The sequence below is a fragment of the Rhopilema esculentum genome, chromosome 15 (genome assembly GCF_057945365.1).
Source record: "Rhopilema esculentum isolate cy_ngs chromosome 15, ASM5794536v1, whole genome shotgun sequence".
NCBI lineage: Eukaryota > Metazoa > Cnidaria > Scyphozoa > Rhizostomeae > Rhizostomatidae > Rhopilema > Rhopilema esculentum.
This window is the reverse complement of record NC_142829.1, coordinates 9,366,005-9,389,137: the sequence shown is the minus strand read 5'-3', so window position 1 is coordinate 9,389,137 and position 23,133 is coordinate 9,366,005. Positions and strand designations below refer to the sequence as shown.

The following is a 23,133-nucleotide window of genomic DNA, read 5'->3' as shown; positions in this document are numbered from 1 at the left end:
GGATAGGCAAGATTTTAGTAGACCTTTTGAGGCATTTCATACATTTAGAATGTCATTTAAAATCTCTTCTGTTTCTCAACTGAAATCTTCAAGCTGGTTCTTAAGTTTCTATTTTCGAAGTTATGAACCTTGTCTTTGAGCGTTCATTTATGCTTTAAAATAATACCTTAATTAATAGACAACCGTGTATTACTGATATCTCCCTAAAAATAGAAATGTTCGTGATGAAAATGTTTTTCTGTCTTCTATCATTGATCAAAAATCGTTCATTTTTTGAAAGAATTTTTGCAAAAAGGCTTTAGACAGGCGGTTATTGAAATGAAAAGATAAACAGAGATTGGAAGAAAATTGGGGCTGGTTGAAAACACAGAAATAAGATACGGAAACATTTCAGTGGCCAATGCTTAAGAAATATAGCTATAATGCGATGAAAATCTCGAGCTAAAGATATTGGGCAAAGTAAAACGTCTGGAAATTAGTAATCTTTGCAGAAATTCTTTGCTTCAAGTATTGATAGGATTGGAATAGAAATTTAAGGAAGATTTAAGGGAACAGTTTTGTACCGATTTGTCCCGATACACAAACTCACAATGTTCACAATCCTAATAAAACAACTTATTTCCAACTCTCATCTTCGACGATTTTTACCCACGCCGTTTTTTTACCCCAAACGAGGCTAAATCAAAATATTCAACAAATTAACTTGTATAGTTTATGCTGAATAAATCAATAAAATAGACCCTCCCTGGTAAGAACTCCACAAGCAGTTGATGAGATCCCCTCTTTTCAATAATTTGTATAAATCTTCTTTTCCAGGATACAACTTGCTGTCTTTACTGTTCAGTCCATCAACCAACCAATAGAATTGCATCGTTGACGATCTTTTATCAGCTGGCTGGCTTCATTTTTAGCTGCGGATTCGAACTTTGTATACTCCTCATTTGCTTACGAAAGTTGAATATACTTTGTTTTACGAAGATTTTTGCAAAGCATATCGAAGAAGCATATAAGAAGTGTAACTGATTGTGTAGTAAAAAGTATAAATTTTAGCTCGCTTTATTACTTATTACCTTTTCCAGTAGGAAAACGTCCTTTCTTCCTCTTTTTACCTAAAGATTTATTCGATTATCAGTTCTTTCTGGCCTACAACTAAACACGTGGTATTTAAGAATTGCAACTACAATTTACAATACCCAACCTCGTTTCAAGAATAACACATCCGCAATGCATTAATTGATAAGCAGTATCAGTACCAAAGGCAATAACAGCGATTATAAAGCTGTGATTTCCATAAACGACCTAAATTTTGTATTCAAGTTGGCATTAAAGTTGCCATCTTGTCAATGTGTACAGCAGGAATGTAAATACAAATTTTCCTGCCCATTGACAAAAATTTTATCAATGTTTATTTTAGTAAACAAACCGTTAAATAATATTGGGATTATGGATGTAGTATTTTGATAAAATTGTCAATGGAGCTTTTCGACTTTTTCCTTCATCGTTTTCCTTCACATGCAATTCCATTGCAGTTAACCATGGCTTCTTTTTAAGCAACCGACTGGTGAATACTCACCGCACTTGTACGCTGATGCGCATTTTTGCAGCTTGGAATAATTCCTTGCAAAGCGTTTATGCAACAAGATGTATAGCCAGTTCGGGTGGCAGAGGTATTCATTTTCTCTCATTTTATAACGGAAACTTTTTATTTCCACTGCATTTTCATGAATTTTTGAAATTTCAAATAGAGATGTGCTTTTGATAAAGACATTTACTTTTGATAAAGACACTGTAATATGCTACTCATTTTAAACTGTCAATGCAATGGTTAAGCCTTGGCAAACAAAACTCAAAACTTTTGTCGTACATTGACCAACTTTTCTTATTTTCCACTGGTACATTGCAAAAGTTGGATTTTATTCTTTAGTACTCTCTTTCCTTTTCCCTGGAATATCGTCTTTAAATTTTATCAGTATGACACTATTGCAAGAAAGTATGACGCCATGGAATTTAGTCACAAAAGATTCTTTGTCATGTAATGGCGAAACAAAGATTTAAAAATTACAGATTCATTTAAGCTACAACAATATTACAAAAATTACAGTAATTTCATTCCAGACCATGTCTTGAAGTATTTACATAAATATCAGCCAACTTAGCAAAAGACGAAACCCTGATACGTGATTTTTATGCGCTACCCCTCGGCTCACTGATTGCAACAATGGGACACAGAAAGAACAATGATTTCGGGTGGGCAAATAGTCTGAATTTTGCAATTATCATTTTATCAGTAAAATTAGACATGAATTAGGTCAAAACAATACTGAAATTTTTCAACTCTCAAATAGCATTCGAGGCAACGTATAGGCAACGGGAGACGTGCCTCTATCTTGCTCCAGGCGCCTCCTCCAGGACAAGTATGGCAACATTTTCTGAGGTACATTAACATTTTTACCGTTCATAACTAATTCTATTAACTTTACAAAAGATTTCTGCGTAGCAGTAACCCAAACGACTTCAAGACACAAACGGACATTATTTCCCAACCAGCACTAAGCGTTCCCTTGAAACATTTCAGAATTCAACAACTTATCAGTTAATTATTTGAGCCTCAACCTTGAGGAACATCGTATCATCTAAAATGTATTTACTACTAGCGAGTTCAGCCTGAGAAATGAAATCGTCGAAACCAATTATAAATGACTTTCTTCCATGCTGTGGCCTTGGAATGCCTCCTTTGTTTGACAGTGCTGTATCGCCTTTCTTCGATATTTCGACAACGTTCCTAACTTTGGTATGGTTGCGACGCAATTCGGGATCTGGGTTCTGATCAATCAAAGTGAAGGTATAAACTGGCTTTACTGGCCACGGCAAGATGGCGTCGTATTCACCGCAAAGAGGGCAAACGTAAACTGAGATACCTTTACCTCGAAAGTCAGCTCTTCCATTTAGGTACACCCAGGCAGCCATTTTATAGCCATACGAGCTACTGTAAAACGGTTCGCTGACAGAGACATTATCTGAAGCTCCAGCGTGTATTCTCGTGACCTTTCTTGTTATCCCAGTGATTTTCCAAATTATTTGTCCCGTGTGTTTATTTGTTGGAGAGCGTGGAATTGGTGTTTGTCTGTCTTTCTGCGAAAGGTGCCCCTGCGGAGGAAGGTCTAGAGTCATGCTGGATGAGAACTGCTCCCCCAGAGTCTTGAGTTGTTCTTTGATCGTCTCCTGTGCTCGCGATTGCTCCTTTTTCTGAATATCTAGCTGCTTTTTTAAAAGAACTAAAGCTTTTGTTTGTTTTTGAGTTGATGAGAGGTGCTCCTCCTTAAGACTCACTAGCTGCAACAAGAGGTCTCCGAGATGCGCATACAGATCGTCTTGTTTTCTTCTCTGCCGCTCAAGGTCATCTCTTTGCCGCTGTATTATTGTGTGAATGATTTCAATATCGCCTCTTTTAATGAGCTTAAAAAAATCAAGAATAACCATGAGAATCCATTAATTTTGTCTAAGGATGTCCAATAACATAAAAAATTAGTCCGAGCTGGCATTTTGATGCTCATACAGAAAACTTAAGACTAGGCTTTCTGGATCTAAAGTTTAAACGATATCGTATTCAAATAAATTCAGATTGATATTATAATGTATTGGCTTTCAATGTAGACTTCGCAAACATTACAAGGTTGGAAGGGCACATGTAGGAAGGGGTACTTTTTGAGTAGACAGCTGGAATGTCTCAGGAAAGGACACTTTTCAAACAGTTATAAAAAGGGCACTATTCCAAAAGATACTGATCGACAAAAAAACTACTTGTTTTGTAATACTGAAATGAAAAGAATACTGGTAAGCGGGCTCCTTGCTTTTTAGATTAAAATTAATTTGATGAAAATTTGTTTTATTGTATTATTGAAGGAAATTGTAGGTGTCATCATTTCATTCCCTAAAGCGTATAATACTGACTTTTTTCGAAATACATTAAGTACCAAAAATTTCGGTGCTATTTATTTTTGATAAAGCACGGTAACCGAAAATTAATCCCACCGATTTTTCTTAGCGAAATTTTCAAACATTAACAAAATCTCGTTTTACACCGAACGACTTTCAAAATGACAAAAATTCATTCCTTGATATTGTTTAAGTATTATGATACATCCAATAAATATCAGTTTTCAGTTTCTGGTTCTCCTTCATCATCAACAAATAATAAGATATCTAGCTCACTTTCATTTCCTTCTTTTTCGCCCTATACATTCAAGAAATTTGAGTTCTCTATGGGCTGACCTGATGCTTCTACTGGCTCTTTATAATTCCTCTCAATTAATTTTTTTAAACGCTCCATCGGTTCCATTTTAGACGCCTCAATTTTTAACTAAAAATTGATCAGAATTTCTAAACCCCTTGTTGCGACTGGCGATCGAAAATTTTGCGAACGGTCAACACTTACAATTAATTTCCTTCATTGTTTATAAAAACTTAAATTAACAGATCTACTCTAGATAAGAAATTTTGATATTCTTGCCTACGCTTCCGTTCCCTGTTTTGGGCTGACACCAAAATATTAGATTTTTGTAACTTTGTGATTGCGTTCCAGATAATTAAATGCTGAAGATAGAAATAACTTACAGAAAGTGTTTCATTTCTATACTCACGGAAATATTTTCTTTCCACCGAAATTTTTACGAATTCTCACCGAAATTTCAAAAATGTAACCGAAATTTTTTCCACCGAAAATCAATCCATCGAAATTTTTGGCACCGGATTTTTTGATACTTAATGTAAATCAAAGAGGGTACAAAGATAGTTTAGGTGCAACGATAAGCTTTATCAAAGCGATTAACCTTAATAGTAGAAATACTCAGCAAATTTCATTAGCAAGGGAAAGCGGGATTGAGTTGGGTGTGGGTAGCGAGTCTGATGTAGAGAGCAGCCTGGGCAAAACGAAGACGAAGATAACAAGGTTATTTCTTATGGAAGAAAAACAAAAATGCTGTGAATGGGAGAAGGCAAGATTATTGGCTTTAATGCGGAAGGAAGAGGTTTTACAATGTTTTAAAAAAAAGACCAACTAATGTTCTATTTCATACTGACAGTGTAGATAACTTGACAGCTTGGAAAACCACCCATTCATTGGGTTTAGATCGTGGAATTTGATCCAATTTAGGTCTGATTTGAGTCTATATAAAAGCACGCCCATTTTCACTGATTTTTTTTTTTTTTTTTTTTTTTTTATATCAACTTTTCACTGATTGGGGGCGTGCAGTGAAATTAATGGTTTATTGGCTAAAAACGAATCAACAACAAGGCCCAAACATCGTTTTAAAAAGTTAACATGTATAGTTCCTCGTTGAGTAGACTGAGTATATTAAGTTTTCTTCTTATCTTAGATACAGAATAGTCTAGTGAATATAATGATCATTTACTTTCGATGATGTGATATAAAAAGGAGCAACTCAAGGCTCGCCAATTACAGTTAACAACCTAACGTTTACATATTTCAGAAACCATCCAGTTCATTATGATGATCGCATTAAGCATAAACTCAAAGTAGCAACTTAGAATCGCCCTGTTCTAAATATCGTGAACAGCTCTGTCTTTACAGCATCGAACACTTTTTGACAGACCAGTAAACAGTAATTTTCAATTTCTTCTCTATGTGTAAATAACAGATTTTTGAGGGCCACATCTAATCTTGTATTGGTCTTTTGAAGAAAACATGGCATAAGCAAGACTTAAAAGAGCTTACATAAACACGAACAGGGATAAAACATAAGCGATCGCCTGTCATTGAGATGAGTCTAGAGGAACAACTCAAGCGATACATCAAATTGGACAATATCGTAGTATAAATGGACCTTATTTGGGCATTAAGCATAGATTGATCTCTACGAAATCGCTGAGGTATTTCCACTATCTTATTGTATCCAAATTATTGTATCTTATTGTATCGTGGAATTAGAGTAAGTATGAACGTCCATCAACAATGTTAAAGTTTTTGAGTGAGGGGTAAACCAAATGTTTACAAAAATCTGAGGTTCTGCCATGATTGAGAAATAAATAAAAAGACAGAAATTTACCTCGTCATAGGTTGCATTTGGCACGTCCTTAGCATTGCCGTTTGACCCAAAGTATAGACTTGTCAGTGACAAAAATTTGCGAATCGCTTCAACCTCAGATCTCGTGTATCGATTGTAAGAATCTTGTAGTGGATTGAGGTTACTTCTATCGAAGTTTGGGCAACTGTGCGTGTTGCCTGGTTGCATTCTAGATTGAGGTTTTGAAGTAGTTGCGCCCGTGCTACGTCGCCTTGGGCTAACTCTTTGAAAGGGTGACTGTTTAAGGGCTGACTTAGGAGGGAATGCTTTTTCAGTATGGGATAAGGTAGAACATGGGCTCCAGTCAGTGCTTGTTTCGCTATCGAATCCAGTACTACATTTAGCAAAGGCTTCTTTGAACCTCCGTTCCATGTTCTCCTTTCTCGTGTCGTCTGACGTAAATGAGGCAAGATTCTCTTTTCTCGTGTATGTAAGATTTTTCGTCAACTCACTGAATCCTGAGTCGTAGTTAGTGGCACTAGGGGACGTAGGAAGTGAGCTGACAGCTGAAATTGAGCTTATTCTCCTTTCAGTCTGGCCATTATCTCCATCTTTAGCGATCACTTCACTTTGGTGGATGTTGCATTCAGTATCGCTTTCGTGTTCTACAACTATCTTGCATGCATCGTTTAGACCGACTTTTTTGGGATCCACAACTGTGTTGTTATTGCTTTCGCCCTCGTTTTCGTCATTATCTGCAGGAAAACTTTGGTTAAGGCTCTGCTCTATACTGTTATCGCTTGTCACCTCCTCAGAAATGCGTTTCAAAAAACCCCTAAGAGCAGATGAAGGCTTTGACATTGTTGATATCTTTTCCATTAATTCTTGTAAAACTTCTTCCGTTGTTTTCCCAGAATCTGAGAGGTCTTTTAACACATCAAAGTCTTCTTCATCACCTTGAAATTAAAAATTAATTTTATCAAAAACTGACTTAAAAATACAAAGCAAAATTTTATTGAAGTTCCTTTCACGGATTACCTCTTTCATCATTAGTTTTACCTGCCCTACAACAAACAGGCTAGTTCCAAATAATATACGTTAGCAATATCTTACAACAAGAAAAGAAGAAAATTAGGCCAAACATCCAATTGGAAGTATCTCGTTTAAGGTATGAGAAGAAAATTGGATGCGAATTCTATCTACGAAATCGTATCACTGCCAAAATCGTCATAATGAATAACAAATATGAGGAAATGGTAGACAATAACGGAAGCTTTTATCACTAAAGCCAAAGACCCAGTATCTTTGGCTTTGAAATAAAAAAGATCTTAATAAGAGAACTTTAAGGAGAATCTTAATATAATTTGTGGCTATTTAAACATTTTATTAGCAAGAAAAGTAAATGAAAATAAATAGTAGGGTACTGTACTACGGCCTTACTCTTTGCGAAGGGTTTATCTCCAGTTTAAAGAAATAATTTTGAATTAACAGTAAAAAAGGAAATATACACGCAGACAATGCAATGTTTAAGTGTATCAGAATAAAAGATAACCAAATAAATCTACAAAAGAGGGATTATAAAGAAGGAGCTCACTTGAAGTTACCGACAATATGGACTTATTTTGTACTCTTTGGCGTTTAGAGCCATGTTTGGCAAACTATCGGTACTTTCTAGTTTGGTTTGTATAGAATGTCTTTCAAAACAGGCAAAGGAAACATTGACCAATGAACCAATACAAATATGAACCCTTTTGTCAAATGGTTACTAGGTTTTACTCGCTAGAATTGCCAACCCTGTTTCGTATCATTTGTAAAGCTTCCAGTTCTAGGCATTGTCAAACTCTGCTTTGCCCGAAATAAAGTGATTGTATGATAGAACTGCAATCAATTTTTGGTTTTAAAAATTTTCACTTCCTTCCAGGTTACTACTAGATATGTTTAACGGAAGATGTGAATAATCTTTCATGAATATCCTTCTTAAAGCCTAAATTAGAAATACTGGGAATCAAATTCTTTATAAACTGCGAAACAGAAGTAGCCGTGCCTAAATAAACACCGTTTACCACTTATGTACCCAAAGATTATATAAGCAATTCTCCAATCTAAGAAGCAAAATTTACTTTAGAATTCTGCTTTTATCAAACTGTTGAGTTAAGAATTTTGCCTCTCATGCAAGAAAGCATTGTCCTTGCTAACAGGCTTCGAAATCGCAGCTCTGACCTCGTTTTCCGCTCTGCCTCGACTGGAGGGAAGTTCTATTAAATACACGGAAACTTGTTACGTGCCATCTGCCACCACTGCCAAGAATACCCTACTTCAATGCAATTGGGGCAATCCAAAGACAACATTAGATAGTTGAAAACAGAGCATTAGTGGCTCCGTTGTTAAGTCTATGAAACAATAACAACAAGCAAGCTTTGGAATTTCTGCGGAAGTTTTAAAGTTTTAATCTTTGATAGTTATGTATCTAAAGAGGAAAGCTGCAATGAAAACAAAACTGTCACGCACAGCATAGAACAACGAAGCATTTGAAGTTGGGTTCTTAATTTGAGAATGGTATGGAGTGTATGATGTCCTTAACTGATTGCTTTTTACGGCTTTTGATAAATTGGGATCTCGCTCTCTCAAAAAAGGGGAAACAGGTTCGATTTCTCAAAAAATAATATGATGCGTGCTTACAATAAAAGCAAAGCATCATCATATGTTTTTTGTATGTTTATTAGCAATTGTTTATGCTTTATAGAAACTAAAAAGTTGATTATCAACTTATAGATGTTTTATATTTTGCGTACGTCTTTCAACCTTTGGTATAAGTAGGCAAAATTAGTTCATTTCGCAGGGGTTGTCATTCTAAAAGTTTAGGAAGGGGGGCTGTGGTGTAGGCAATATCTAAAAGCCACAGCCAGGAAATATAAAGACCACACCCTATATTCTTGCATTTGTATCAAAGATTTTCTGTTGTGTATATAAAATCATTCAAACCACATTACTCTAAAAGGTTAATAGAAAGGTTGTTCACTCTTGGCAAATCGAGAATAAAGTGATAATTCACATTGCCAAGTAAGGAATTCACTGGGGGGAGGAGCCACCCTTCACGGCACCAGACGTGGCCCGCCTCCACTTGCAGCTAAATCGATTCAATCCTGATCGAATTCAATTCAATTGAGAACCTAAATCACTCTGGAGGTTTCCACGTACTTTCAGACCCAAAATACAACGAAAAGCTATAGGAAATATAAACATGAAAAAGGACACTTCCCATTTCATAAAAGTACCCTTGCTCTCGGCCTTTTGTAACTATCAAAGATATTGATATGAAATTCAGACTGCAGTGCCTTTTTCAGGACAAAATTTCTCAAAACGTCTACAAAAATCTCCATAGAACATCGAAATAAAATGACAGTTACAAAAGAATTAGTAGAAACTGAAGATAATGGTTATGAAGACAATTCTTAAAACCCCAAATCTTCAGGGCTTAGAATCCAAAATCAAGGCTTGGAATAAACTTATTACAAACAAGATTCCTTGAAGTACACAAAGAAACAATCCTACGTGCAATTAGCAAGTGTAGAGTGTGAAAGCTTGTACTGAAAGACTAAAACATACCCAGAAAAAAAAACATACTTAAATTTGGTTGTCTTGTAAAGAAGCGACGCAACTGATTTCTGAGATCAGTGATAATGATACCAGCAAGTCATTATAAATGTCTTCCGCTTTTTATGCCTTGTTCTGTGGGCTTGCCTCAGCCTGCTTCACATATAACAAACTTTGTTTATTAGTATTCTCTTGCTACCAGAAAAATGGTGCTCAATTTGATTGGTCAAGGGGGATATATCAATGAAGAACCAATTAGATTAAGGAAAATGTGATTCATGCTGATCAAAATCATGTTTCTGTCTGGAGCAGAGCATGTGCTGCAATGTATTATGAATAGGCAAACTCTATAGATGGTATTTTTGATTATTACCGTCTGTCCCCTATTGTGCTCGTTTCTATTTTCATTGAGAAAAGTTCATGCTTGATTGGTATTGATGAATTATTAGCGATAGCTGCTAATCAGCGATTGTGGATTAGACAAACCACTTCGTTTACATCGGCTATTCGCAAGAGGGACAGACTGCCATTTATGGAAGCTAGGTGCATTTCTCTTTATAGTTGCACGGTTTGATTGTCCTGATCCGATTAAGTTTACAGTTACCATCAGACTTAGTCCGTTCGTCTATATAGAGAAAAGCCACGTCCAATCAACGACCTTTGCTGTTTTAATTATTGCAAAAGCTTAGCAATCCGTTTAATACTCCCTCAAAATGGAAGAGACTGTTAAATCAGATATACATTACCCCTAGATGAATCAGGAAATTGAAGTGTAATGAATAACACGGTTGAATAAAGAGAAACAGAGGGTCTTTTACAGGAAAGAGGCATAGGACTAATTGTCAGACCATTGCCTCATTGATTTTTGAATAATCTGGGTTTTGCTGCATAAACAAGATTATCTGGGGATTTTCTACTTGAAAATAATATTGGCGTGGAAACACAATTCAGTTTTTCTGCGTCGCTGATTACTGTAACTGATGAAAGGGCACCTTGCTGCCGACTTAACATTACAGCGACCACGTTTGTACTGAATATCTGAATATCAAAAGGTCGGACTGTTATTTTAAAACAGCGTACCACACATTCATTGATTATGGCAAATCTTTATCAGATCGTACTTTGAGCATAATAGAGAAGATTACTTGACTGCATCTGGCTGTGATTTGGTTACATTGTGTCTAATATAAATAAATAAATATTGAATCAATGCAATTCCAAAATATTGTTTAAGCCGATGTGCCCCAAGGAGTAAAATAAATTGTGACATGGCCTAGTAAACTCATTCATCCCCAGCTCAAAATGGTAACCACTTTGATGATACACTCATTTTTTATAAGAAACAGAGGTCGATGTTGACTACTCCAGTTTCTGAATGTTCTGGAAATTTCAATACTCATTGTTTCTTAAGAGTTTCGTACGTATGATGTCATGAATGATGTTATGAAATATTCGTGACCTTTTTTCACGTCAAGAGATTCGCTTCCGTTCTGATGCTGTATCTAGTTGTGGGAAGTATATTTCTATCCCTTGTGTCTTAAGTTCTAGGCCAACAGAGCAATCATGTGCTTGGATTTTACAAAATTTCGTTGTTCTCAGTTTTATCACGATTCAATAGTTTCTAAATTTTTTTGCTTCGAGTACTGACGTTTCTTAATTTTTTTTGACTGTCCGGTGAGCGTTTCTTATAGCCAGTTTCTTATAAAAAAATGACTGCATGCCTCCATAACGTATACAAAGACGTCTTTTTGGGCAGGAAACCTGGCTATCTTGCTTTCCTGTCAATCTATTTACAGTATGGCCTACCCATATGATCCATGTGCTTTGCTTGTAAGACACGTTGTAGCGTGCACTTAGGTTCACATGGTCTTATTAGACCACACAAGGAGGTAGATTTCGTCTTGCTAGTTAATTGTACTTGTCTCTACACAGATCCTCTAAATCTACATTAATAAACTTTGTCAGAAATTGCAAGACTGTATCGGGCTAAATTGCTTTTCAAGCAGTGGTTACAGAACCAAATCTTGGCCTTGTAGCTTGACCTAGATAAAACCTCGTCGCTAATTTGCTAATTGATTCTAGCTAGCAGTCCATATAGGAATTCAAAACACTAATCGATATGATTTTAAAATATTATGATGAAACCATGATGAACAACAAACCTGGCAGGTAGTCTTCACTTATCTACTCGTCTAAACAGCGATATTTATCTGAAGCCGGTTCAAATTTGTGGTTGCTTTTGGACTGAATTTATTACGGTTGGTAAGCAAATCAACGAATTCTAGCCCTGCAATCGCCTTTAACAATAATTCAAACTAAGTCGTCAACTCAACTACATTCTCCATAACCTATAAGAGGACTTAAACAGGGTTTTATTGGCCAATAGCCGATTTCAGCTCACTGCTAGGATTATTACATTGGTGTGAATTCATAAGGAACATTAGGACACAGGCAATCAAGGAATTAAGATGGCTATCCATTGAAGAACTCTCAAGTGCAAATAATAAAACGTTCGTTTGATAACGGGTCTGGTCCGATGGCCAAAAGCATAGAGGCCGCACTCGCCGATAAATTTCTAATCCAATACAGTCCCTTGTGCAGAGATTTTGCATTGTGACAATCATCTCATCTGTATAGCGACAGAATCCTGAGTTCAGAGTTAAGACAATGTTTATTTTTGTCGTCTTCTCTTCATTGTAACATAATTATTTTCACGACCCACAAAGATAAAATGACCGCAAATATGTCATCAACCTAAATCTTTGCTTGGTTATCTCGAGGGGAGCCTCTTGAAGCGATCTCATGTCCTGCCTTTGTTCATGCTTTTAACACCGATAATACAGAATCTGTTTCACTTGATCATTTTTGGACCATTGGTAGGGCCTCGCGAATATATGCAGCTACATTGATGAAGAATCATTTGTTCACCAGTCAACCATACAATTGCTAATTTTGCACAAGAATTAATGCGCAAAATAAACAACAATATTTGACTTCGGTGGGCTTGTTAATTTCAGACTTATTTGCTATAATACGATTCAACTAGGCTAGCTAGCTCCTCTCTTACATGGATTCATGAATTCGTACGCCCAAATTCCAGTTACGTTGTCTGAACACAAAATCTAAGATGTTGTCTGACAAGCTTACACCTTTTTTAGAATTTCATGCTCTAGAAGGCAATTATATATATGGTCATTTTTATCTTTAAAAATAAATGATTAAAACAAACAAGAGAGTCTTTGCAAGCAAAAAGTCTTGGTAAGCCAATTTAGTAACTGAGTTATTAAAATGCTTGTGGCAAAATATCATTAATATAATTAATTCGTTTTTAGGCAAATAATCAGATATCTACCCAATAATTGATAATGAATTACTTCCAACCATTGATTCATTGACACGTGCATTCATGGCCACTTTAAATACATGGGAATATTTTTTTGCTACGACTGTTGATTGTGGACCTATGAATTCGCTTGATTCGTTTCTTCAGCCTCAACAAAGGTAAACCACTGTTAGAGAATACCAGGCATACATACGATACTTTCAACATACCTTGGGATAAAAAGTACTTTCGAAACATCTTGAAAATTAAATCCACTGCTTTAAAATACAAATGTGAGAAGAAATCCGCAGCGGACCAGCAACCGTTTCTTGAATCAAAGGCCCAGTGTAGTCATCAACTTTGCAAGCAACTGCAAAGCCTTTCCCGTATGTAATTATTCAATCTTGAAACATGATTGTGAATTCAGGTTTTTCCGGGGGTTTCTGCTCTTATCTCTGTCTTACCACAGATGATTATCTTGCTAGCTATGGTTTGTGTGATGATGTCTTTCCCATATCCCGTATTAAAGCACATGCAGAAACCACTAGCCAAGCACGCAACATCCCATATCTGGCTTGATTTGGAACTGTACAGAAAAGGAGGGCCTGCTGCTATGAACAAATTTTTTAATAATCGATACCAAAGCATAGGAATTATATGATATTGAAAACGACTTAATGCATTTTGTGCATGATCGCTTTCGATTTCGGTGTTATTATTAAGAAGAAAAAAGTGGTCAGCCATTCTGTGAATGATTGGCAGTTATCTTAAACATTTCGTCAGGCAGAAGTTTTAATTGAAACAACGACCATATGTTCCATCAATGTGTGTTAACTTTGGAATTCGTGTAAACACAAGAGATCAAAACTATGGATCTTCTGGCAACCTTCGTACATTGACGCTATGCTTGCTTTTTTCTTTTATTTTGTTTCAATCTAATTTGATTTTCACGGAGCCATATGAATTTTATTTTCTTTCTTTGCTTTTGCCAACTGCCTGTCCTGCAGACGTTAACTTAACGTCATACTGATGTTATCTGAATTTCGATGACGATATGCTATCTCTCATTGCTGGTGTTTGTGTCATATCATCTGATAAGGTTGTTTAGTGATGACGTAATTCAATATATCTAGCAGAACTTTATAATTTTTGCTGCATGCAGATTACAGTTGAGTGTATTAAAAATGGCTGACACAGCGAAACGGGCACTTGCCCAAGCGCTATAAATATCCTTCGAATACTTGCCACTTCGTCTCGAAGGCTAGGAACGTCGTTCTAAATACTTTCGAGCATATATTAATGGCTTCTTCATTTGGCAGGATTTTGTCTTGCCCCTGCTGTAATGTGAAAAGCCCCTTGCTTAAATCCTCAATGCTAGTTTTCCCAGCCTTCTCTAGATCGATTATATTCGGTAACCTTTACTTTTTGCCATTTCCGTCCCGTGCTTGATTCTCAAACTTATAAACGAGCCAAATGTCAATCAATATATTTTAACGATTTTGAGCGATGTCATGAATTTCCTTTGATTGAGTATGTTACGATACGTGAAAAATCATTAAGTCGATTTCTAGAATATATACTCGTAAATTCAAGTTTAAAGCCTTGCAATGCTTATCACTTTAAACGTCATCATGAACATTAAAAGTTTTGCACCTAATTTAGAAGTTAGAATTCTGTTTAAAAGCAGGCTTTTGCATGAATAATTATCTTTATTACAGTATCAAATCGACAAAGTCTAGTAATTTTTCCACTCGGATTCACTGTTCTAGTTGAGATCTGTCATAGAGTAAAGTTTGCCAGCATTTAAAAGGTCAGGTCGACAGAAACACCAAGATTTCTGGAAAAATTGGCTCAAAAAGTCTAAACGCATTTTAAATAATTTGCAAAATGAGGCGAGAAGCTAAACTTTGGCGATGACCAAAAACTCGGTTATCAGAGGTTAGGTGTGAGCTTAAGCGAGAAGAAAGAGGCTGTCACTCGAATGGGGGCTGGGTTGAGCACGATATATACTCTACTATTGATATTCAGGTTTTCCGGCTACAAATTGCACTATGTAGTTCCAAGTAAAGGATAACTAGAACTGAAAGTATGATAGCCAAAGTACTAAATTGTTTTCTAGCAAATGTTTTGGCAGGTTTATTCTTGATAACTAATTGGGCAATACAGATAGGAAGGTCAGTGGAGTACCCCCGGGAAATGATTTCTTAAAGTGATTTGAAACATAAACAAACCGAAGAGGACGGATGGAGACAAGACTTGTAGCCAACAATGATGTCAGTTCGCTTGAAGGGGTTCTTTCATGGGCGGCTTGTAATGTTCTTTGTGAATTCTTCTGCATTTAAAAATAGCCAAGTTTCCAAACCTCGTTTATCAATAAAATCAATCTAAAAGTTTCCGTTTTGGTTTAGGACAAAACATTTAGATTCACTTAGCAGCAATAACAAAACTAACAACATAATCGCCAAACTTAGTTGATCAATAAGTCCCTCATATAGACGTTGGCGGTTGCAGAGAGAGACTAAATAATTAGCGAAAAACAAGGTTGGTTAGAACAAATGAAGTAATGTTGTTTGGTTTTGGGAAATGTCAGCGAATCAAGGCCCGAGAATTCGATAGGATTTCCAGGGGTTTTTAAATAAAACAATAGGATTTTCCCCAATGGTATACGAGATTTGTCATGGAGTGATTTGCCCCTCGTCAAGACTTAATTTACCAATGGAATCTTAAAAGATATTTTTGCAGACGGTACGGAAGAAAAAAAAAGTGGACTGTATGGATTCTTCTGTCAAAGACTGAGAACAGGTTTTATCTGCCAAATTATTTATTTGTTTAAGGGTCAAATATTATTTGAAAGCGATAAAAAATATTAAAAATGATGTGATAATAAACGGTTTCATTTCACATCAGAATACCTCAATATCAATTAACGTTAAATATTTTTCCTTTCGAAACCCTTTCCAAACCTTTTCGAAGCAGAGTTGTTGCTTGCTCCTTATTTCGAAATCGTAGCAATAACGACACAATATGACTGCCAGTTCCTTCCTTATCCTCTTTGCAAAATCCTTCAATATGCCTAATTACCATCCGTGAGAGCAGGAAGAATGACGTATGTTTAAAGCAACGCTACCCAAAACAGCACACTTCAATAATTAAATGAATCAATAACGACAATTTTGATAATAAATGACATTCTGTTACGACGATGTCATCAATTTGGAGGTGGCTGACATTTTATTTTTACTTAATCCACAAATAATGCTTCCATTTATCTATGTTGAACCTATTGGATCCTTCAGATAGGAGCGGTCTTTCCCGTCCCAGAATCCATTGCGACTGACCTAGTCTACGTAAGCAGTCCTGTTCTTCTGTTGGGACTCTTCTGTTGTGCACGTAATCTTAAAATTTGAATGGGTGTTGTTTTAAAGTGCAGAATCGTCATCCAAATGAATTTGCAACTTCGGTAATGATTTAGTTATGATGCTTCCGTCACAAACAACCTGATTTACGTACACCAAGGTGGTATATTTGCCTGGAAAGCTGTGCTTGATGTGGGTAGATTCTTTGTCTGCTGTATTTACATAAAACTTACAGTTTTTGGGCGAAATAAATTCTGATGGGGACGCGACGTTAAATAGCAGTTAAATACCATATTTTTCTTTATTTGAGGCGGATAATGATAAAGAGGTTGTTCCATCTATTCTTCTATGGAGATTGGGCGTGACACGGTGCATTTCAATTGCAAGCCCTTACACTTTCTAAATACATTTATCGTCCCTGGTCATTAGGTCAGATATAATCAACTTGGTGGAATATTTCGCGAAAGCAACGATTTCAGATTCGTTTCATCTATGCTTCTTCCTTCCTCTTCACTGTCTGATTCAGTTATCTCTTACCCGCAGGGAAAACTGATAATGCAAATGAATTGAAAAAGCAAATTACAAAGCAACAGAGACCGTTTTAAATTATGATTGGAATAAGGAGACTGGAAAAATTGTAAACACTATTCACAAATCTCACAATGCCCTAACAGAACTTGACTGCTAGATGTCCCCTTAATGATAATTTCCGCCTGTCTTTAAAACGCCCGCCAGTCAACAAAGATAACAGTTAACTATATTCTAATTTAGCATATCTAGAATTATAAACGAAAACAATGAAAGTTCTGATAATCGTCAGAAGGACTAATAATTCATGTTTTTGGATGGTAGGAAAATTCCCCTTCAGGGCAGTGTTATGCTATTTTATGAAGGACTGTTTTCAATAATTGAGATAATGGCATGCTGTTCTCATAGATGTCAAAGTTAGGTCTAGTCTTTGGGGAGATTAAAGCCCTTGAGCCCTTCGAAAGCAAAATTTCAACGACAAATTTTTTCCTAAAGAACCGAAATGTAATGCATACAAGGGGGAGGGTGTTGGGTACCTTTATAGGCTTGAGGTACGGGGAGGTGCCATTTTTTATGGGTACAATTTTTCGGAAAAGTGCGGAATAATCGGTATTAGTTTTTGAAACATACACAATAATGGGTTTCGTTTTGGGGCAAAGATTCAAGGGTCACATTTTTCAGATATGTTCAGAATTATAGATCCAAATTTTGAACCAAAATGGCAAATCCCCGTCAACGAATAGAGTTAGTTACTGTTCTAGAGACTCTATTGAGCCAACATTGGACTTATTGCTGATTTCGGAAAGAAAAAAATGCTAAAAAATCTTGACTTTGTTTGCTCTCGATACCACAAGCATTGGCTATACGAAACTCTAGAATCTCTAAAATCATTATGGAATCAGGTCAACTGGATTTCTTATTGCCATCCCTGCCCCAAAAATAAGGGATGTTTTTAACTTGTATTTTCACGCATTGTAGTTATATGAATCCCATTATGTGTCTAGTTTAATAGCATTTAGTCATTGTAGATCACTTTTGGGGAAAATTGATGCAAATATCGTACTCTGTTTCTAATTTTTTTGGTTAATTTTAGTACCAAACGATTCTAAAATGTTCTTGAATGCAATGTACTAATAATCCACTTTTTGAAACACAAAAATGGAGCATATGAAAAGTAAAACAGAGCACCTAGTTGGTCGCAAGGAGGTCTTTCTTCAATAATCTACGGCGGTTGAACCAGAAATAGGTATCTAACCGTATACAAGAATAATTTCCATTCTATTTAAAAAAACGTTTTCAAACGGTGTTCTTGATGTGATTTAATCTATAACTTAAATTTTTCTGTCATCTTAGGTGTCGGTTTCTTCAGGGGCGGCGCCAGCCCCCAAAAAAGGGGTGGACAATGAAGAGGAGGAGCTGATGAAGGGGCCGAGGCGAGAAACTGTTGCACACCTGGTGAGAAATTGTCGTCGATACTGATAACTATGTTGTAACCCTCAATAGAAGAATTCGATTTCATCGAGTAGAAGAGTTCAGTTTCATAGTCAAAGGTTTACACACGAAAAAGCTAATATCAGTGTCATCAGAGTGGTAACTTTTAGCTAGCTTTTAAACTTGTTAACGAGGCTTCCTATGTCTATTCTATCTGCCATATCTCGCTCGATGCCAAAAATCTTGACCTTTCATCTAACATTGAGGCGCAAAGGTAATTGCTGATGATCTTTATCTTGCTGTATGTCCTTTCGCACGATGAGGCTGTGACAGGTAGGGTTGCAGCTTTACTATTCTTACAGCTTAAAAAATGTTTGGGTACAAGTTTTAAAGTTATTTACAACAAGGAAAGAAGGCAAAAACTACACTCTAAGAACCAATTGTTTAGCACAATAAAGCTGGGTTTTATAGATCGTCTTTATCATAGTTTCTCACTATTTACGGAACTGATGATCCAAAACACCATACTTTATGTCAGCTGAGATCTGAAGAAGACCATCAAAGTGGAACAAATTTCTGATCTCAGAGAAGAAACTTAAATCCCCCCTTATTTTTTAGCCAGTTTTGTAAAAATTAGAAAATCGATCTAAAAAAGTGGGGTAGACTTGTCCAACCCAGGCCACCCCCTGGCGCCGCCTCTGGGTTTCTTACGTATGGTTTATCATAAAAAATTGTTTATTCCAGAAACTGACAGCTTCAAGGTCAGTTATGAATAAAAACCCAAACGCGAGACGGTTAGAAAGTAGTAGGTACCTCATGTCGCCACAAAACTGATAAGAATTGTTTCCGAGAACTGATTTCTCTTTAAGATAAGACAGCGCAAGATTTCTGTACTGTATCTGCTTTGATAAGGCGAGGGGAATTTTTGCTGTGGTCTGTGTGCCTCTGACTCATAGTCTGATTCGAAACGGTTATCTCCTTCTCGGTTATCTCCATAAGGAGTATTTACAGTAACTTCTCGGGATTTTAAGAAACCCAACACTTGTAACGCACACTGTTAATAAGCTTTAGATCTAAGGAGCTATCTTGCATTTTCAAAGAAGAATCCCACGAATTCGACAGAAACAATATTTGTCAACTTGTGGCTTATAAAGAGTGTAACCTGTTATGATACACCTTAAAAGCTCCTCTCGCCATAGGACTCTTTAAGACAATCTTTTGTAGCAACGACAACCCAGATCTCATTTACCGTTAAATGTACTGAAAGTGTACTTGATTGCGCTAATTTGCAACTGCCTAACTTCTCATTTGTTCAAATGTCAATTGTTCAAAAATGTGTTCAAACAACGAGTGAATGCCCATTCATTCGCTTGCGTTTAGTGCAGAAAACATAAACATTCACTAGGTATTCGGATTGAGACACACAAATCTATTTATATGGGCTCCAATCCTTACAGGCCCTAATATGGGTATACCCCCACCTAATATGGGTGCCTGTAAATCCCTGGATGAATATCTTCCCTAATTATTGTAGTCTGTAAACACTGTACATTTGATTTACACTTCCCTCATTTTATATCAACAAATAACAACATTTGCACAAAGCATATGATATATGAATGGAAACTGACGGCATAACAAGAATATATTACAAAATGTGCAAATTGACAAAGCAAAATAGAAGGCAAAATAGAAAGCAAAAGGAACAATGACTTTAATGAAAGCTCTCCTCCAAACACAAGTACGACCAATTTAGCAGTTTATCAAGAAATATTATGAAGAAACGAGGTCTCCGTGGGAAGAGGGCAGCCGTTCTGATGCTAATGATTTGTGGTTCAGGAATCCAAAGTTTAAGGGCTATAATAATAGGATAATATAGGATTAGCTGTGTGGCGGAACTTTTGAGGAAATTAATAAGGAGCTGTTAGCCTAAATAATGTCTTGGTTGATGTGCAGTTTTAAAAAGAAACCAAGGTGGCTGACAAGGAACAAGAAGTCTTGATTATTTCAAGCCTAATCAATTTATAATTGGTTGAATTTTCATAGCGATTCAAAAACGTTTTCGAAGCAATCAAAATTTTCTTATACGAGCTAATGACTGACAGTTTATCGATTATTTGCCTTTCATTGAAGAGGTTGAAATAGCAACCATTCTAGGCAGTGAACTCAGATCGTCGTAGTAATTTGATACCACTATGAAATCTGAGGTTTTTGGCTGGCAGATGTACCGGCTTTATTTCTTAACATTAACGTGAATACTTTTCGCGCCAATCTCACATATCAGCTGAATTCTGACGTATGACTCCACATTAGAAAAAACCCCATTAACAGAATTTTGTTTCAAATTTTGTTTCAATTATTGGATATTTCATAATATACAAACCTAAGAGGAAGAATCTGCAAGCTAAGCCACCCCAACCCCCTACCCCTTTAGAATAAAATAAATTTTTACCTTCGCTGTTAATATAATTTCAAGCCCAGGAATGACACTGAACCAATGTTTTCAATTGAAAGCAGCTTTTCTCGACAGTTGCCGTCCGCCTCTTTGCTACCGGCTTTGTGGCCAATATGTATACAGTGGATAGACCTTTTGAATAACTTACATTCTGTTATATCGTTATAATCCCACTGAAATGAATGTTTCTACTTGCCTCGGAAGTACGCTCGGCCTAGCTATCAGATCTGGACAAATTTGAAAGGTTTGTACATGCTCTATTCAAAATTGACACACACTGTAAACAAAAGTAATTATTGTTTCCAAGTTTGAATCAAAGTCTCTTACCTTCATTCTTGTCTAAAGCCGCAGTCATTGGCTCTATCTGGCCAGGAGATACTGCTGATCCTTCGCCGATATCTTCAGCCATCATTTTATCCTTTTGGCTTGTCTCAGGCGCGTCATTTGTCGGGCTGCATGTAAAAGAGTCCCTGTTGGCTGGTGGTTGTATACGCGAAAGCAAATTAACGAGAATCACGTTTGGGTCCCTGTCTTTGCTTGTTTTCCGTGTACGGGTTGTGTGAAGTTCTTCAGCTATCTCACCTAAAGTTTCTTGCACCCGTTTTATAGCGCGTAGTACGTCTGAATCGACACTTGCCCGTTTAGTTTCCATGTCTTCGCTAATGTTTTTGCCATACTCGTTGGCGCATTCTCCGTTTGCTTTCTGGCATTTCTCACCATCCAGACTGCTTGACTCAACTTGACCCCACGTATAACCAATTCTGTTCAATGTGTCCGCTATATTCCAGTCAGGTCTATGCGCCAATACCGGATTACAATTTTCTTTCGTTAATCCAGAGTGCTCTTCGTACAAAGGCGAGTAGATATGCTTTGTATATTTTGGGAAGCTCAGAGTGTAATATGGTGAATCGTTGCTCAAACTATCGCATGATTCTGTTTTATTATCAACTCCTTGTTCCATTATAAAGGGCTCAATTAAGAGTTTTTGTATGCTCTCTACGTCAAGCATCATATCTCCAGTGCTTTCTTCTTTATCTGTAGTAAAAAAATTTGCGGGTTCCGCTGATGACTCATGAAAGATTTCCCAACTGGAAGGTTTAAGCCCTACCTTGTCAGATGCAGTTTCAATTGAAGATTTCAAGTCTTTTTCCTGATCACATATAGAACTTGGTGAGCGACTGGATTCCCGCTCTTTTCTGTCCTGACCATCGTCTATTGAAATGCTGTCCGGTGTATACCAAAACAGGACGGACCTTCTAACCCACTCGGAGACGTTTTCCATTGTACCACAGTCAGGCATGTCCGAAAACCTTTCCTCTTCACCTGAAGGCTCCATTTCATAAACTTACTTCTCCAGCAAATTATTTTGAAAGGAACGGTTTACGTTGGTCAGTATAAACTTTCTTTCCTCAAAAGAATTGCACGTGTGTCATCTTGCTTGCTGAAAATGCATTCGAAGCTTTCGAAAAACTTTTACCGTAAAGTCAACAAATTAATTTTAGAAAAACATAAAGCTGTATCGAGGTCCATCAAAACATACCACGAAATCACTCCCAAACATGCAATGTAAAATCTAAACAATAAATACAATATGATACCAGCAAACCAGCTTGTGAGCAATTTGAAAACGGAATATTTGAAAAATTCTGCACAGTCGAGAGCATAAAGGTAGGTTTCCAACCACACTGTCAGTTCATAAATGAGGTATTCAGGTTCCGTGTATATGGCCAAGTTGACAACGTTCGATGTCCGATACGTGGCGTATCATCTAATTGCCAATTTAGCAATACAATAGAAAGATAATTGCATTAATTTCATTCACGTGCGTTGTAAATGAAGCAACACATGCGAGCTATGAATCCATCCAAACACAATCGTGTACACACAACAGGACATGCTTGCCTCAGTCGATGTTTCCATGAAACATTCCATGCATTTGTCAGTCAATACAGAGATACTTTGCAAAGCGATTAAACAGTAGTTTACATTGAAGTGAGCCCTGCCTCCATGTCAAAATTATTCATCATTCTCTTTAAAATGAAACGGCTTAATCCTTCAACTATGAACAATGCGACCGGTGGATTAGCCCTTATTCTGCTCAACTCAATGATTCAAATTACGAATTGTCTAACAAGGAAGACGCAGCCTGCTGCAGTTTGATAAATGATTATGCCCAATACAATACTGACACCTACCAAGTATTTCCAAGGTTATTCATTCCAGCTATTTGGAAGGAGTTTTTAACTCAATGTGTCTTCTGGTAGCTGCTAAATTGTTGTTGGATTCATGATTAACTGAAAACATCACGTGGTGTCTTCTTTTTTAATAGCCTAGCATGTTTACTAACTTTCAGATACAACGAGGATATTTTGAAAATGAGTGAGTGATTCTATGAAATACGTGGAAATTATGTGTTAGGAGACC

General features: G+C 36.6%; 2 protein-coding genes across 5 annotated transcripts in view; one reads left to right on the top strand and one right to left on the bottom strand.

Moving 5' to 3' along the window:
* LOC135685518 (uncharacterized) overlaps window positions 1–1,477 on the top strand; it is a 68,727-nt gene extending 67,250 nt beyond the window's left edge. For all 4 annotated transcript variants that reach the window (XM_065201489.2, XM_065201491.2, XM_065201493.2 and 1 more), the window contains exon 6: window positions 817–1,477. In XM_065201489.2, the coding sequence (XP_065057561.2) occupies window positions 817–863 (47 nt within the window). In that variant the 3' untranslated portion in view covers window positions 864–1,477. The remainder of the gene's footprint in view (window positions 1–816) is intronic.
* On the bottom strand, window positions 1,393–22,695 carry LOC135685509 (uncharacterized). The gene is made up of 3 exons (XM_065201479.2): window positions 21,037–22,695; window positions 6,066–6,979; window positions 1,393–3,456 (listed from the first exon to the last, which is right to left on the bottom strand). The coding sequence occupies exons 1-3, from the start codon at window positions 22,043–22,045 to the stop codon at window positions 2,590–2,592; spliced, it is 2,790 nt and encodes a 929-aa protein (XP_065057551.2). The 5' UTR covers window positions 22,046–22,695; the 3' UTR covers window positions 1,393–2,589.
* Window positions 22,696–23,133: the final 438 nt, after the last annotated feature.